The 17,918-nt window shown below is 32.2% G+C and overlaps 1 protein-coding gene across 1 annotated transcript in view; it reads left to right on the top strand.

The window, feature by feature from the left end:
- Positions 1-17,918, top strand: part of LOC130624947 (voltage-dependent L-type calcium channel subunit alpha-1D-like) — a 31,280-nt gene that overhangs the window by 10,137 nt on the left and 3,225 nt on the right. Inside the window, exons 7-40 of the mRNA XM_057440009.1 lie at positions 336-439; positions 729-844; positions 1,010-1,060; positions 1,170-1,278; positions 1,871-2,031; positions 2,373-2,485; positions 2,713-2,825; positions 3,067-3,274; positions 3,553-3,676; positions 3,889-4,078; positions 4,980-5,116; positions 5,590-5,704; positions 6,631-6,760; positions 6,869-6,928; positions 7,002-7,108; positions 7,479-7,569; positions 9,194-9,301; positions 9,956-10,008; positions 11,051-11,108; positions 11,272-11,372; positions 11,562-11,763; positions 12,336-12,494; positions 12,862-12,972; positions 13,573-13,656; positions 14,010-14,129; positions 14,322-14,387; positions 14,897-14,988; positions 15,440-15,587; positions 15,732-15,859; positions 15,943-16,039; positions 16,592-16,697; positions 16,970-17,077; positions 17,524-17,651; positions 17,798-17,899. Of these exons, the coding sequence (XP_057295992.1) occupies positions 336-439; positions 729-844; positions 1,010-1,060; positions 1,170-1,278; positions 1,871-2,031; positions 2,373-2,485; positions 2,713-2,825; positions 3,067-3,274; positions 3,553-3,676; positions 3,889-4,078; positions 4,980-5,116; positions 5,590-5,704; positions 6,631-6,760; positions 6,869-6,928; positions 7,002-7,108; positions 7,479-7,569; positions 9,194-9,301; positions 9,956-10,008; positions 11,051-11,108; positions 11,272-11,372; positions 11,562-11,763; positions 12,336-12,494; positions 12,862-12,972; positions 13,573-13,656; positions 14,010-14,129; positions 14,322-14,387; positions 14,897-14,988; positions 15,440-15,587; positions 15,732-15,859; positions 15,943-16,039; positions 16,592-16,697; positions 16,970-17,077; positions 17,524-17,651; positions 17,798-17,899 (3,900 nt within the window). The remainder of the gene's footprint in view (positions 1-335; positions 440-728; positions 845-1,009; positions 1,061-1,169; positions 1,279-1,870; positions 2,032-2,372; positions 2,486-2,712; positions 2,826-3,066; positions 3,275-3,552; positions 3,677-3,888; positions 4,079-4,979; positions 5,117-5,589; positions 5,705-6,630; positions 6,761-6,868; positions 6,929-7,001; positions 7,109-7,478; positions 7,570-9,193; positions 9,302-9,955; positions 10,009-11,050; positions 11,109-11,271; positions 11,373-11,561; positions 11,764-12,335; positions 12,495-12,861; positions 12,973-13,572; positions 13,657-14,009; positions 14,130-14,321; positions 14,388-14,896; positions 14,989-15,439; positions 15,588-15,731; positions 15,860-15,942; positions 16,040-16,591; positions 16,698-16,969; positions 17,078-17,523; positions 17,652-17,797; positions 17,900-17,918) is intronic.

Here is a 17,918-nt window from a genome sequence, read left to right as displayed (position 1 = left end):
AAGACAAATTATTAATTTTTTTCCATCTCAACAAAAAATTATTAATTAACTGCATGCATAAAGCATAAAAAGGCTTGTCGTAACAACCTGCTGTGTTGTAGCACAGTAATTAAAGAATTGAAAATGGCCTGGACGCCATAGAAAAATTTTTTGGCATGTGAATTGTTGCACGCCTAGCCTTTTCTTCTTTGACAAGACTGTAATTGATCTGAGAGCTCTTCACTAATACATCCTGTAAAACTTTCTAACCTTTTATGTTTTAATAAGGTTTAAAAAAATCAATCACCTACACCTGCTTTAGTTCAATTTGCAGTAATGTGTATATCTGTGCACAGGTTGAAGATGCAATGGGAAATTACTGGATATGGATATACTTTGTCACACTCATTATATGGGGTTCATTCTTCGTGTTGAACCTTGTTCTTGGTGTCCTGAGTGGGTAAGTACGAAGCTTACTGATTAGAATAATTCAAAGCGAAGCATGGTTTGGTTAAAAACAACAACTTGTGCTGCCTATTCATATACTTCTTCAGTCTAAATCAATCTAATGATAAAATCTATTTATGGTTTGCTGTTGTTTTGAAGTAAGCATTGTGGTCTTCAGGCAAAAATGAATATAAAAACATAAAAACATCATGTTGTAAACCCTAATACACGTGAGTTTGTTTCAATGTGAGTTTGGCATATAACTTTAAGCTTAACTGTTATGTGTGTCATATCTCATTTAGTGAATTTGCGAAAGAGAAAGCACGCCAAACGAAATCTGGGAAATTTCAGAAAGTGAGAGAAAAACATCTTGTTGATGAAGCTGTAAAGGGATATTTAGATTGGATTCAACAAGCAGGTGCGAAGTTTTAATTATTAATTTGTTTTGTACAGAATAAGCTGAAAGCAAAGAATACCTTAAAACATAATTGCAATGTTAAAATAAAATTACATGAAAAAAAATACTGCATTTGTTGTGAACAGCATAATAATGTTGTTTTTGTATTATTTTCATTTTTTTTAGAGGACATAGATAACCCTGATGAAGACAGTGGAGATCGAGATTTCGACTTAGGTAAAGTGGTATCAGAATTTTAAAATTTTTTTTACAAAACTTTGTAGTTAAAAATTTCAAATTCTATATTTGATACATTGTACATTATATTTACTTAATGTTTTTGTAGCAAATGGGAAAAGGTCGTCGAAACGGCTTAGCGAGTTTCATGGTGGGATTAATATAACTCCCAAGTTGCAAGATGCACTGGGACAAGCAAGCAAATCAGATAAAATCAAGTGAGTTAGTTTGCTTTTTGTCTGCACAATCTGTGTTAAAAAAGCTTGGTATGTCTAAATAGAGATTATAGGCAAATGAATTTATTAGTTTATCTGCTGTAAAAATCTGTTGTAAAGGAAAAAAGTTGTAGTCTCATGACGCTTAGATATCCCTTTAAAACATTATACATGGCATGTCGTAGTACTTTGTTATTCTTCTTTTTTTCTAATATTAATGTAATACCAATTTGAGTGAAGGCGTTAAAAAAAGTGCACAGTGTAATCTAAAGTTTGTACGTCTGTAACTAATGGTTAAAAAAGTTGAGTCAACTTGTCATAAATCAATTACCCTTGAAATGTTTGTTCAAGATTTGCTTACTGACTGAGACCACCAAACTTCACAGTTAATGTAGACTGATATATAAACGTTGGATTTTTGAATGACAGTAACACTATGCTTTAATCGTTTTAATCTTATAATGGTAATTTTATATTATGTCATATATTTCCTATTTTAAGTGGATATCTATCCGCAAATCCATAAACTCGATATCCATCTGCAAATCAAATAACCAGTTTTGCACTTATTCCAATTTTATCAATATTTTTTTAGAAAACGTTTTTTCAAGTTTCATCATCGTTTGCGGAGGATATGTCGGAAAGTTGTCAAATCACAAACTTTTTACTGGGCTGTTATCATTGCCGTCTTTCTAAATTCGCTGGTTCTTGCTGTTGAGCACTACAACCAACCAAAATACATCACTTTGTTTTTACGTATGTCTAAGAGTTTATATTACCATTTTCTGTGTTGAATCTAGCTTTTACTTGCCAACTAAATCTTAAAGATCACTGCCGTAAAAATACATTGTTTCAATCAGTAGAGTTAATGGTCTAAACACTAGAAAAAGGGTTAGGGTTGAGCAAGCTGTCAAACATGTTTGTCTCACTTGACGTAATCTGTTTTCTAGGTTTTTCATTTTGTGTGGTTGTAATGGTTATATTAAAACCCAAAACATATGGGCATGAACACTCAAAGACAAACCAATTTTAATCATATTTTTGAGAATCAAAAGTACTTTTTTTTAATTTTATAATTAAAGAATGTTTATGTTTAGATCGCGCAAATTATTTCTTTTTGGGTTTATTTACTTTTGAAATGCTTCTCAAAGTCTACTGCCTTGGTTTTCATGGATATTGGCTTTCATTGTTCAACAGATTTGACTGTCTGGTACGTAACCTGTGGACATCTGCATGCCACACCACCTATACTTTTGGACAACTTGAGTCAGTAGAATCACATTTTTCACAAAGTTTTTTCCATTATGTTTCCATAATTGCATCTGTTTATGGTTAAGAAAGTGGATTGTTGGAAAAAAAGCAAGCTTAACTTGAAAATTACTTTTTGATGATTTGTGTATTTCGAAAAAATGTAGAGTGATTTTGTTTTGATTGTAGGTTGTCATTAGTAGTTTACTTGAGGTGGCCATCACAGTACCAACAGGTTTAACGCCAATCGGTATCAGCGTGCTACGATGTATTCGATTACTTCGTATATTCAAAGTAACCAGGTAATCTCATTCTTACAATGTGTAAATTTGTTTAAAGATTGCGTTAGTGTTTTTACTTATTTGGATATTTGGTAAATCTGAATCCTGAAAAGAAAGTTTTTATTAGTCAAAAAACTATGTAATTTAGATATTTAAAATGTTGAAAGATAAAATTAAAAAAGTTTTGGTTGTGCAAATTTTATGGCTAATTTTATTTGCAATTAATGTTATCAGTATTTCCAAAGTGTAATCGTCATCGTAGATATTGGGAGTCACTGAGCAACTTGGTGGAGTCACTTGTCAACAGTATCAAATCTATAGCCAGTTTGCTGCTGTTACTTTCCTTGTTCATACTCATCTTTGCATTACTTGGAATGCAAATCTTTGGAGGACGATTTAATTTTGAAGACATTACAATGCCTAGAAGCAACTTCAACTCGTTCTGGCGATCTCTTGTTACCGTATTTCAGGTGTGCACACTCATATGATAGCTGCTCTAATATTAATTTTATTGACTCTCTCTTTACTCTGCAAAGCCTCTAAAATGTTTTTAAAATACTAAAGGAAACCGTGAACATGGTTTAGCACAAGTTTATTTTGATAAAATTGATAATTTGTAGAGTAGAAGGATGCAGTTTTGTTTGGTTGCATAGAACTACTATCCTGCCAGAAATAAATTTAATCTGTGTGATATGATGCCGTACATTAGTTTTTTCTCTTGTTCATTCTTTCATGTTACATTTTCTAGATTCTAACTGGTGAAGACTGGAATGCAGTTATGTATTATGGAATTAAATCTTGGGGAGGTGTTGGAAAACCAGAATGTGTAGTTGCCATTATATACTTTATCAGTTTAGTTGTAATTGGAAATTGTATCTTTTTTCTGAAATTGGACTTAATCATATTTTTTTCTAACAAAAATTGTGAATTGAACCTTACCAGCAACACATACAGTAATTTCTACCAGTAAAATTTTTTTCTTACTACATTTGTGTTAGCCAAAGATTAGAAACTTTAATTATGAAAGTACAAGGACCTGTTCCAATGACTAAAATTATCCTTTTTTCTTTAACCACATTAACAGACATTTTGTTGAATGTTTTTTTGGCTATTGCTGTCGATAATCTAGCAGATGCAGAAAATCTAACCAAAATAGATAAAGAAGAAAAGAAAAGAAAAAAGCAGGAGAAGAAGATGAAAATATTACGAAAACGTGCGCAAAATGCATCACCACAGCAGCTTAGTATCGATTCAGAGAATCCATCAGTGATCGGGTAAGTATTTAACTTTTGACATCTATAACTTAACCCTTCCTGGTCTAGGGTTGATATGGTGCAAGGCTATGGATACTTTCTTAGTTTTTGTAATTTTCTTTTAGACACCTGTAATATAATAACTTTGGATTAGAATTTAAGCCAATTCAAAGTTATGGAGGATGCAGAATCAGTCCCTTCAGTCAAAATAATGTTCGAAATACCCACATAGGGTTAATCAATTTGCATTTTCATATGGAGGTGTCAATATAACATGCCTATTAGTGTCCAAATCGTACCTTTCATAAATGAAAGAGGGTGAAAAGTTATTTAGGGATCCGTGTTGTTTTTTAAATACTCACATCAATATTTCCTCCCATCAATGGTAAAAAAATATTAAAGAGGACCTCTTTTGCAACTTTCCTCTGCAGTATGCAATTGCTGAGGTAGCCAAGGTTAATGTTATTCTCTAACAATCATTTGTGATACTTTTTTCCATTTGTTAAATTTTATTCAGCAACACACATGATTTCATTGTGATATGCAATTGGCAATTTTTATGCAACAGGCTAAAAATTCCCTCACTTAAATTTCGAAGTTTAAAAATAAACTCTAGTTTGCGAATGAGATAATAAGATTTTAATGTTGATTTGGTAATGTCTAATTAATCAACTCACTTCATTTTCAATTAATTATTGGATTATTTTGGCTGTTAGAGACAAGGAAGTCAAGACTAATTTAGCAAAAAGTTTACAATCATTTCAAACCAATGCACTCAATCCTAGATAATTAACTTGGATATTCCTTTAATTTGTCAAAATACAATGATACAAGGTTTCTCAAAAATATAATTTTCCTTTTTTTCTTCTCCTTTCTTTTAGATCTTAGTTTTGCGGCTTAAGCTTAATCTTTATTTTTGTAGCCCTGCAGCAAATTTGTGTATCCCTTTGCCAATGCAAAACTCTACAGATACTGAACGAGCAAGTGAGGCAGTATCAATCTCGCTTACTTCAAGCATGGACCGTCAAGCAACAGTTACTTCAGAAGATGAACACAGCAGTTAGTGTTTATATATTAAATCTAGTTCTAATTTAAATGAATGAGCAAACAATTAAAAAAGTAAATAAATTAATAATTCTTTATTCTTATATGTTAAAAAGTGAACATAAACATTTTTCTTCCTTTGTCACCACACACAAAAACATTCTTGGGCTAAATTACGGTTGAAATTTATTGTTTGAAACTAATGAAAACGCCTGGTTGCAACGTATACATTTTGAAACTGGCTTGTTTAAAAACGTTTTTGTGCTAAATCACAGGAGAAATTTATTGTTCGAAACTAATGAAAACGCCTGGTTACAACGTTTGCGTTTTAAAACTGGCCTGTTCAATATTCATTTTGTGTTAATCTAAAAACACTATTGATTTTTTATTTGAAACACCAGAACTTACATGGTTAAACACCTAGTATAATAATTATTGATTTTTATTCCTTTTTCTTAACAATGATGTCACCCTCTATTTTCATTTAGATTTGGACAACACCAAAATGAGACCACTTAGATTGTCAGAAATCAACTTACTAAAAGATATTCCTGATCCTATGCCTGAAGCGAGATCACTGTTTCTATTTAAGTCTGGAAACATGTACGTTAAGTTTTGTCAATGGCATCATGTACTTTGTCGCTATTAATGCTTACGTGAGAAAGAGTGCATCAGAATTATTTAGTGTGTTTTGTTCTTTGTTATTCCAATTATTATTAATATTATTATTATAAAGTATTATTTATACAGGTTTCATATACATATTACAATATATACATGGATAAGACAACGAAAAAAAGTTAAAGAAAATGGTGAAAAATGCAAGACTGTAAACCTAAAAAGTGAAAAGCTTGTAAACTTAAAACTGCGACTAAGATTAAGAGTAGTGAAAAATGTTGAAAATTTATTTTGAAAACAAGTTTAAATATTGTTGACAATTCATGTCAATCAATAAGAAAACTCCTATCTTGAGTCTAGGAAAAATCAATAATTAAAATAATCTGCCAACATTGTGTTAAAATTCCGATGTGAGAATCGAATAGCTAAAGGAAGCTCGTTATAAATTTTGGCTCCTTGGAAAAGAAAAGACTTTTTCCCAAATTCTAATTTACATTTGGGTTATTTTAACATCAGTCCTCCATTTTTATATATAAATTTCGTGATGTCTGATAGTAAAGTAGTCATTAAAGTTAGTACACATTTTGCCATTTAAACATTTCCTAACAACTGTGCACACCTTTTTCAATTTCATTTTCCCTATCCCACAGATTTCGATCGATTCGTATTTTCGTTTTTGTGTACCATTTAACTGTATGTGTTCAAGTCAGCTTTCGTGGTCCATTTATAACTTCTCACTAATTTAAGAACAAAGAAATACCCGAATCTTGTATTTAGAATTTCTATTACTTGACACCGTTCCCTTTTATCATGTGTCTTAATGAAAAATTTGTTTTTAAAAAAATTGGTTGTTTAAATTTTGTAAATTTTTAGACACACAAATAAGCTAAACATAAACTCTTTTGTCTTAGGTTTCGTATCTTTTGTTACAAGTTATGCACTCATCCATATTTTGTAAATTCCATACTGGTGTTGATTTGCTGCAGTAGTGTACTTCTTTCAGCAGAAGATCCTCTCAATAAAGATCAAATCAGAAATCAAGTAAAGTCCTATTATTTGTTTGTTTCAAAGCCTTAGAATAATAACTAACTTGTTATAAATATAATGTTTAGATTGAAGGTGAATTTTTTATTGTTTATTATCTCTTAGGTGTTAGATTATTTTGACTACATATTTACAGCCATATTCACAGTTGAAATTCTGATCAAGGTAATGACTTTATTTGTTTTTAGTAAACGGCTACTGTATTTTTTACTGTAGCTAATACATCATTTATTTTTAGCTTGTGGCATATGGTGCTTTCTTGCATAAAGGAAGTTTCTGTCGCGGTTTCTTCAACGTTCTTGATTTGCTGATTGTGTCAGTATCACTTGTTGCCATTATACTCAGGTAGTTTTATTGTGTTTCAGTGTTGCAAAATTTCAATCAGTAAATAATGTAAATAATGATGTAATTAAATAATGTAAATAATGATGTAATTAAATAATGTAATTTCTGCAAGCAGCAATCTTTAAAGTCTAATATATTTTTCGTAAATATAAACTCTCAATTATTAATATTTACCTATGTTTTGTTATCTATGTATTCACCATTAGAAACTAGTACAATACTATTTTAAAAGCATTTGCCAAATCTATTTTTTATTTTTTATTTATTTATTATTTCTTTATTTAAAGTTAAAATACATACTTAAAATAGCAATATGCCAATTGACATCTATGCTCTGATTTATTTGATTTAAGCAATATTTTTTATGTAGAAACTCTAAAGAAATATCAGTGGTTCGAATTCTACGTGTTATCCGTGTGTTGCGTCCACTTCGAGCTATTAATAGGGCAAAAGGCCTGAAGGTGAGGGACCATTTGTTTGAGTTTAAAACATAGTCTTGTTTTAAATTACTTATTAAAGGGGAACTCCAGTAAAAATCACTTTTTTCTTTTTTGTTTTATACATACTCAGAAAAGCATAAGAAATCAAAAAAAAAAGTTAATTCACTTTTTTTTCTTATTTAAAATCGTTGTACTCGTCTTCGCATATTCAATTTTTTTCTCATAACAAAACAGATAGGCGCGATTTCATTTCTGACTGGACCCGACTATAAATAATGACATCACATCGTGCAGGAAGTTTAAGCGAGCGCAGAGAACGTTCATGTTAAGACCTCTGGCTTACATTTAAATCGCTTTTTGTATGTAAGTTACATTTAAATTTTTAAAAAATGGTTAGTTGCTCTGCGTTTGGATGTACCAATCAATCAGAGAAGTGTAAAGAAGTAAGTTTTCACAGAATCTGTGAATACGAAAGAACTCAGACAAAAATGGCTAAATAAAATACGTTGTGCCAAGTGATCAAAGTTACAGATAGTTCTTTTAAAAGAGATCTCCAGGTAATAATCTTCCATATTAAAATATTGCCACTTCGTAAAAATGCCATTTTGGTTAGTCAAGGCGGTCAAAGTTTCTCATTTCATTATTTACACTTATATTCACAACACAACCAAATAACGTTTTCTACATCTTTATGTTATAATATTATACCAATTTCCAATTCACAGCTTCTGTAACGCATTTATGACCTATGATAAGAGTGATTTTCAATTATACAATATTTATACCCCCGTTTTACTAACTTATTACTTCGACACGAACCTTATTCGATCTTTCGATCACGCATTTCGATGTTTTCCATCACGGAGAAAATGTAACATTACATCAGATTTCTTTGCATTTGTGTGCAAAAAAAACACGTGCAGAGGAATTAGATTGTTGACCTGTGAAATAAAAACAAATTGGTTTGTGAAGTAAAAATTATTTTATTTTTTCGGACGAAAAGAATACGATGAAATATATTTTTTATTTTTTTAAAAAGGAAAATTTCGCTTAGAAAAGATTTATATTTGCAGTATATATCCTACCTACCTTGGAAGAACTCATCAGGAATTTCGTTTGACTCTACACAGCACACGCTTTCAGTACCAGTTTCCATTGCTCTACAATTTCCACATTCACACCATTTTGCATTACCCGTACGTGGTTCTACGTCAGTAAAAGAAACCTTATCATTTTCTACACCGTTACTAATTCATCCTCGTCAGACACAAGAGGTTGAAATTTGTATGGCTGTAGTTTTGTAGTCTTAAGGAGGATTATTTGATTTTGAACTTTCTAAGTTATAATCTTCGTCATTATTACAAGACATCTTATCAACGAACAATGTAAACAGTAGTAAGCAAAACGTTTAGAAGGTGTGCTGCTGAGCTCACGGACTTTCTGCACGGTGTGATGTCACACTCAATAATTGGTGCGCTGCGACGTTTTGAAATGAAGTTTACTTTCGGTCATTTTAACCAAAATAAAATCAACACTAAAATGAGTTTCATTTTGCCTAAAACTCGGTGAACCCTTTTATAAAACAAGACTAGTGATCGAAAATTATACATAAATAACCCTATGTAAATACTTTGTTTTCTTTTAGCACGTTGTACAATGTGTGTTCGTGGCAATAAGAAGTATTGGTAACATAATGCTGGTTACAGTTCTGTTTCAGTTTTTATTTGCTGTCATTGGTATTCAACTTTTTAAGGTAATTTGATTAAGCCATGTGATTTTCATTACGTCTGTGCGCTTATGAAGCCTGAGTACAATAGACTTTCTTTATCCTGAATACTGTCTAACTCGAACTTTCCCCTATCTCAAATACGCACGGTGGTCTCTGTTTGAACAAAATGTTCCATCCTTTGCAAGTTCGGTTATATATATAGAGAGAGTCTCCATATGGTGGAAATTGCAGCAAGAAACCATAACAAAGAAGTGTTTAAGAAACTTTGGCAGACACCTTTAAAATAATTTTGTGCATTTCCTACTACAGAACTCAGCTTAGCGTTTTTACTCTTATGTTATAAAAATCAGGTGGTCAATAAAAAAATATTTCAATTTTCACCATGTGGTGATGAAATTTTGAATTTGGACAATAATGTTTTAAGAATAACAAAATTGTGTATGTTTTGAAATTGGATATCAGAAAAACAATATGAAAATAAAAAGTGATAATCAAAAATTCTTATTGCATCAATTTACCATGTTCATGTTGTCATTCAAAGCTTCCCTAAATTTTACTTTTTTCCTCCAAACTATTGAGTTATTATCATTGAATTCTTTTCATTTGTTTTTACAATATTAACAATTTTCATTACATATTTATTCTTCATCATATTGTCAAATATATTTAACTGTTTAGGGTACATTTTCATACTGCACTGATAAAACAGCTCTAACTGAAGCCGATTGCAAGTAAGTAGTAAACGTTCAGCAATCTTATTGTACATATATCAAAATAATTGGCTAAAGTCCTAAGTGGGATCACAATTGAGCCCCTAAAATCTTTAAGAGTTAAATATTGACATCATGCTGTGATTTTAGATAGTTTGTTAGACCTACCTAATACATTCGAGGGGGTGGGTGTGTGTTTAATAGGCGGCGTTAATAAGATAGGGACGTTTATTTACAAAAAATATTTTTTTAATATGTGAGATATTTCTTATATATCCTCAATATTTACAAGGTCATCTCCTTTTTCATCAAAGTTAATCAAGTTCTCTTTAATATTGGCATCTTCAACAACCAACTTCTCCCCATTTCATCACACTAGGGGTGGGGGTTTATTAGAGAGGGGCGTTTATTGGGGAAAATATGGTAGTGTTTTCTGATTTTTGCACAAAGATAGAGAACAATAGACTTCCAAATGTGACAAAGCCAGTTTTTTTAGATAAAATCTTATTAGTTAAAAAATGGCAGATTTGTGTGCAAAATGAGCCCAACTGGTCCAAAAATACGTTTTTTACGACATAACGCAGGATTGTATCATCAGTTTTTTCTGATGTTTTGCACAAGGCTAGGGAACAATAGACCCTTGAATGTGACAAATTTAGTTTTTAAAAATGGCCCAATAATAGTAGATTCGGCATAATGAGTCAAAACGGTTCAAAAAATGGATTTTAGAACTTAAAATTCAAGTTGTTTTTTCACAGAATTTTCTATAATAACTAGCTCTTGTTGTTGCTACCAAGATATTTCACCTTAAACATATCAGTGCAATGCAATAACCTGTGTCGTCTGTCTAATGCATTGATGTCATGCTGTAATGTCAAAATAATTAATAGATAAGATATAATATTTTGATCATTTCAAACGACAACGAACATAAACAATTTAAGTGTCACAAACTCCAGTTCTTTGCACAACATATTCTGTGGAACAGATATATTTGTCCACCTGATGTAATTTTCTAAGCAAATCATTTAATAATTGAGTTTTTTGTTTATTTATTCAATAGAGGAACTTTCATTGAACACAATAATGGACCAATGACTAAAGACCTTCTAGACGGCGTGGTAAGTTTTCCTTGCTAGTATTTTCAAGTAAATAATTTCACAAAAATATATAAATGCAGTGGAATTGAACAGGTAAAGTCACGATCAATCTCTATGGGAATCTACAATAAGATGTGTTTTTGTCAACAGCTTCCAGTTTTCAGCAAATCTTTGTTTTATTTAGGTGACGGAGCGTGAGTGGAAGTCACATAAGTTCAATTTTGACAACGTGTTTCAAGCTATGATGACACTCTTTGTTGTGATGACGTTTGAAGGATGGCCAGGGTATGTGTTTATTCTCATGTAATTCAGTGTATGTGTTTATTTTCACATGCAAGTTCAGTGGATACTTCAATTTGGAACCTTGTCTTCCTTGTCTGCTAAAAATAGAATCTAGTTATTTCACATGTTATCTTTTTATTTTGTACAACTCGTGTCAGGCTTGTTTAACAATTAGAGTTTTGTTTTGCATAGAATTTTAGAAAATGCAATCGACTCTACGAAAGTGGACCAGGGACCAATTGAAGATAACCGACCCTGGGTTGCGGTTTATTTTGTTATATACATCATCATCATCGCTTTCTTTATGGTGAATATTTTTGTCGGTTTCGTTATTGTCACGTTTCAAAGTGAGGGCGAAGAAGAGTACAAGGATTGTGAACTGGATAAAAATCAGGTACCATTTTTTTCCCTTGTCTGCATACACATTATAGAACAGGTGTGAGTACCTACTAGGAGAATATAGAACTTGCTTCTAATGACAGTCAATTTTCCTGTAAAAAAAGTCAGTAAAATTTTTTGTTAGTGAAAATATTAGTCACGTGCACGAAATATAGTCACATGGACTAAAGTTTACAGTGAGTTTTTACCGTTTATTTATGAAATACTTGTTGAGTGTTTAAACAGAAAGTATATACAGGGAAATTTACTGCATTTATATCTCTATATAATAATTTTAACTCGTAAAGTTAAAAAAAACAGGGAAAGTTGGAAAAAGATTTTACACACTGCGTCAAAATTTAGTCACTTTGTACCAACTTTTTTCAATGATAATTATTTCTGCTTGATATGCTGATACACATACAAGTTCTTATTTTATTACTGTCGGCGGACAAAAATTGGCGAATTAATAAATGAATGAGTGAAGTAGGGAACGAATGAATGAACAAAGAACGCACAATAAAGCAATAGAAAAAAAACGGAAAGAATTAGCATTCCTTTGATTTTTTTAACATATTTATTTGATAGAGAAAGTGTATTGAATATGTCTTGCGTGTACGCCCGATATGCCGATTCAAACCGGAACAACAAACCCAGTTCCATATTTGGAGAGTAGTGACGTCACGGATGTTTGAGTACATGATCTTCGCTTTCATCGTAGCTAACACTGTAGTACTCGGAGCTCAGGTGAGTTTGGCCTTTAAAAATGTTTTCGCTGACATCAGCATTTTATGGTAATACAGGGAATTTGTTTTGGAGTGTTTTTAGCTGTGGAGATGTGTTGGTTTTTTTTAGCGTTTCCTTTTCCTAACAATTTTATTTCTAATGTTAATTTTCAAAAAATACATGAATTTCTGATTCAGGCTAAAAATAAAGCGAGGAGGTTTAAAAAAAAACTTGTCCAGTATAGCGTAACGTCAGCGGATGCTCTTTCTATCTTGAACCTATTTTTTTCTCATTTGTGCAACTTGTACAAGTGGCTTCTATAGCCACTTTTGCGGTTACAAATGAACAATGTATTACTTCTAAAACTTCTGTGTTTTTTTCTTCTTAGTATTTCGAAGCACCAGCTAGATACGAGACAGTTTTGGATGGGTTTAATATTGGTTTTACAATGGTTTTCTTACTGGAGTGTATCCTAAAGCTTCTCGCATTCAAACCAAGAGTAAGATATTTAGATAAAAGAGTCAGTGTTGTGGCGTGACAAGTATATAAATTATTACTTCAGTGGCTTGTGAATGTGCTTCATATTGTATAGTCATTTTGACTTTCGAAAGACTCGTCAACCATATTCAAGAGCAACTGACGTAGTAAAATATAAGTATTTAGTCAAATATAAGCTACAACCCCCCCTCCCCAAAGTTTTGCGACAACCATTTAGCAAACTTTTCAAACTCTTCAGCTCGCGAATTCTCTGCAAGGAAGTGCTACTTTTTCAGGTGCGTAGGTTAGCGTTTAAATCGTGCCAGTCGCATTTAAAATCATTAAAAATAGGATTTCTGTTTTTGTAACGTGTATAAAAAAAAAATAAACAATTATAAAACAAAACAGATATAAAAGAAATAGAGGATAAGAATGATTTTAATTTTTTTCCTCTGTAAATATTTATAAATTTTGTTTAATATGAAATATTGATGTGTTTAAAGAAAAAAAAGAATTAAACAAAGTAAAGAACTTTATTATTTCATACCCTATTGAGACGGGTTTTTGTCCTACACGTTGACAAGATAGTGGTTTTCCTAACCCTCTGTGACTTTTTGTTTAGAATTATTTCAGAGATCCGTGGAATATCTTTGATTTTATTATTGTTCTTGGTAGCATTGCTGATATTATTATTGGTGAAGTTTACGTAAGTCCAAATCTTTTATAATTTCGTCATCAAATTTTGCATATAAATGAGCCAGTGAAAAAAAAAGTTGGGAAGGACGTTTTTTAAAAAAGCATTCATACGAGAAGTGTAGACCTTCCACCTGTATTGATCATTTTCCCAGCGATATTTTATTTAACCTCTGATATGTTGCAGTGCGCATGCGCCACTTTTCTGCAGGCTCTCTTTTATTTGAATGAATGTCTAAGTGCCTCCTTAACACTCCTCCATATGGATAGAATATTTCAACGAATAACACAGTATTTTATTGTTTTGTGATGTTTATTAAAGCGCTCGAGTCACGTGATAATTTAACCGCGTTTTTGTTTTTATAGAAAGACAACACAATCAAGTTTAATTTCTTCCGCCTGTTTCGTGCACTTCGTCTGGTGAAATTACTAAGCAAAGGTGCTGGTATTCGAACATTATTATGGACCTTTATGAAATCTTTTCAGGTAAGTTTGGACCATATGGACGTCAACATGAACAAGCTCTTAATTTAGTGTTATTCTGCATTTTATGATGTTGCAAAACAAATTTAGACTGATGATGCTATGATATTCCTCAAAAATGTACCAGTCGACTTCCGTATTTTAAAAGAGACTAAATTCTTAGTACTTAGAATTGTCAATAAACCCTATTTTTAGGCGCTTCCATACGTTGGCCTTCTTATATTACTCTTATTCTTCATCTACGCAGTCATTGGAATGCAGGTATTTATATTGTGTTATATTTCTTCAGATATTAAAACCAAACTATGTTAATGTGTTAGTCGTTAACAGCACAAACATTACCAGCCTACCCTTGACAAGCTTCCCTTTACTCAGAGTAAAATATAATTATCTTTAAATTTATTATCTTTAACTGACATTTTTCTGGTTTTTAAATAATAGTTGCGCATGCGCAATAGCTTTAAAACTAAAGTCGAGAAAACCTTTTGACCCGTAGAATTACAATTTCGTCCCTTTAAAAAAAACTTACATATTGTGAGAAAAAATATTAAGATGAAACGTAGTCAAGCTGAAGGCTGATAGATGTATAACTTTTGACTTTTTACATGCTTTAGATTTGCCAGTGAAACTTAAATACCGTTTTTACCCTGATCTACTGTATTGTTTGCTGTTTTTTTAATTCTGTAGTGTTTGGTTTTTAACGGTGGTAACAAGTTTAATAACAATCTCGTTTCTTGTGATATACCGTCATTTTTTTTTATTATTTTTAGGTTTTTGGGGGAATTAAAACTGATGATGACTCAGCAATTAATCGTTATAATAATTTTCAAACTTTTCCAGCTGCAGCGTTGGTGTTGTTTCGGTAGGGCGTTGTATATTTATCTTCTGTCCAATCTAAATCGTTTATCTAAAAGATGACACTTAAAAATTATACCTAGTAAAGTATTTTAAAACTTTTATCTAGTAAAAACCTATTTAATCGATTGCTTGTGCCACATCAATTCTTCTCCCCCCTCCCATTTAAGAGAAAATAGGCTCATTAGGTGCCCATTACCTCTAACCAAGAGGGGACCATTCGATAAGAAATTGTTTGAATGACGCCCTAGTTTGGGTTAACTTCAACTTTTTACTTTGTTATTAACATTACAGTTTTTCTGTCCTACTGTAAAAAAAAGTTAATTCGTTTCACATAATTTATTAAGCGCCCAGCCGCCTTGGCGGTGTTACAGGCGCTCTAATGTGTATGGTCTGCAGTATGTAAAAAATTCACCATAAACATGACTTTCATATATGTATTTTCTTTGTCGTTTCAGGTCGTCAACGGGTGAGAATTGGCAGCAGATTATGAATTCGTGTCTAGATAAGCCTACCACGCTGTGTGAAATGGATCCCACGCAAACATGCGGCAATGATTTTGCTTATGTGTATTTTATCACCTTCAACATGATCTGTTCTTTTTTGGTGAGTAACGCCATTAAAACACTCGACTTGTCAAAAGCTAAGATTAATTAGAATATCTGTTAAGTCAACGCTTTTAAACTCTTCAACTTGAGTTGTAACTGTAATTTAAAAAAATTCCCTGAATGTAAAAGATTTTTTTTTTAGATTATTAACTTGTTTGTGGCTGTCATCATGGATAACTTTGATTATCTTACACGTGATTGGTCAATTCTTGGTCCACATCATTTGGAGGAGTATGTAAGGACGTGGTCAGAATACGACTCGGAAGCAACGTAAATGTTTTACTCATTCATTTATTCATTCTTTTGTTGTTCTTTGTTAGTAAATTTTGTACTTGTTTTTTGTTTTTTTATAGTGGTCGCATGAAACATGTGGACATAGTGAGCATGTTAAAACGAATCGAGCCTCCGCTGGGTTTTGGTAAATGCTGTCCTCATAGAGAGGCTTGCAAGGTAAGGTGTTTGAATGTTGATGATATACTTTTCTTTTACTTGATTTCAATTTATAGTAATGTGTGTCATACCTAAATCGCAAGTTAAGCTAATATTACACGATGCATCTATATATTTTGGAAAACATTCAAAATGTGATTATAATTACAAAATTTAAGACTCGCAAAAACTAAAAATTTTAGCTTTTAAAGATTACTTTAATGTTTAAAAAATTCCGCAAGCTAAAATTTTCGCAAGACGGGTTATTCGCGAAATTTTATATAATTCACATGAATCCCCACTTTTTTTATCAGAGATGCTTAGATAAGTTCGAAAACACTATACAGTAAAACTGTAGAAGTTAAATAGCGTCATAGTCCATCAAGCGGCTCTAAATTTCAAAGAATTTGTAAAGCAGCCTTAGTTAAAACAGTACTTCCTCCACTTGCAAAAACCGATTCGCCGGCCCTGATTAAATCTTTTTTCTTGAGAATTTAATTTCGCGATTGGGTGACGTGATCATAGTTAGAATTTACTTTTACTACGAATTTACGAAACACGTGTTCTGTTTAGCGTCTCGTCAGTATGAACATGATGATGAACAACGATGGTACAGTCGACTTCCATGCTACTTTGTTCGCACTCGTTCGAACATCACTAAATATTAAAAAACCTGACGGTAATGCTCTATCGTCATTTAATGGCTTTATGTTTTTTATATGATAAAAGTACAAACTTATGTATTTCTCTTTTTGCTTGACATTTACTATACATATCGTAAAGTTAATGTCAAACACATTAACTATACGATATATTCTCCTTACTGCAAACTGCGAGACGGTACAATATCCCTCGTATCAGCTGCGATACGATACGTTCTCCCTCGTATCAGCTTTGATACGACATGCTCTTCCTCGTATTATCACAGTAATGTGTTTTTGCTTTTTTTAGTGAAATCCAATACAGCCAAGGAGAATGGAGAGCTACGAAGTATAATCAAACATATTTGGCCTGGAACGAGTGAGAAATTGCTAGACAAAGTAGTTCCCAGGCCTGATTGTAAGTCACATTAAATTTAAATGCAAACCTTGCAGGTCTTATTATCAACCACGTGGTAGGTAAGACTATGTTTTGAAATCTTCGTACGTTTATCGCTTCACGACGGAATAAGACTGATGTCTGGGTGGTTTGTAGTTAAGCAGTTACCGTGTCTTGTAAGAGAAAAAGAACAAGACTATTTAAGGGTCCTCTTTAGCAATAATGACAGAAGTGGGAAATACTATAACAGGCAAAATTTTGAGGACCGGCTGACTTGTAAATTCTTCCACAGGCTAATGACTGGTTGTAGTAAATACTCGCTGTCTGTCTGAGCAGAAGATCGTATCGACGAGTGAATTCCCATGGGTTTTACCACAGGCTTATGACGAGTAGCTTCTCGCTGTTTATTTCGGCTTCAGTCCAGATGCTTCGCCACAATTTTCCTCTAAATGCTTTTTCATGTTTAGGTGAGGAAGGCATTACAGTGGGGAAATTCTACGCCACGTTTTTAATTCAAGAATATTTTCGACGCTTTAAGAAGAAACGACAAGATGAAAGACGCAAGAAGAATGCTGACGCCACAGTTTCGCTTAAGGTTTGTTGTGTTTCTTTGTGTTTTTTATATTTACTTCTGTTATTGTTTGTTTTATTTGTTTGTATTTGGTAGTTTTTGTTTGTTTGTTTGTTATTGTTTTTTTGTTTACATAAAACATTGGCTTTTTATATTTTTTATTTTTTTAGGCCGGCCTAAGAACGATCCAGGATGTTGGTCCTGAAATTCAACGACGGCTGTCAGGTGAAATTGATGAGGGTCCAGAGGACGAGTTAAAACATGATAAAGATGTAAGAAATTATAAAATAT

Source organism: Hydractinia symbiolongicarpus, chromosome 14 (assembly GCF_029227915.1).
Source record: "Hydractinia symbiolongicarpus strain clone_291-10 chromosome 14, HSymV2.1, whole genome shotgun sequence".
In the NCBI taxonomy this organism is placed as follows: domain Eukaryota; kingdom Metazoa; phylum Cnidaria; class Hydrozoa; order Anthoathecata; family Hydractiniidae; genus Hydractinia; species Hydractinia symbiolongicarpus.
Note: the sequence above shows the minus strand (reverse complement) of the source record. Positions and strands in the feature narration are given on the sequence as shown.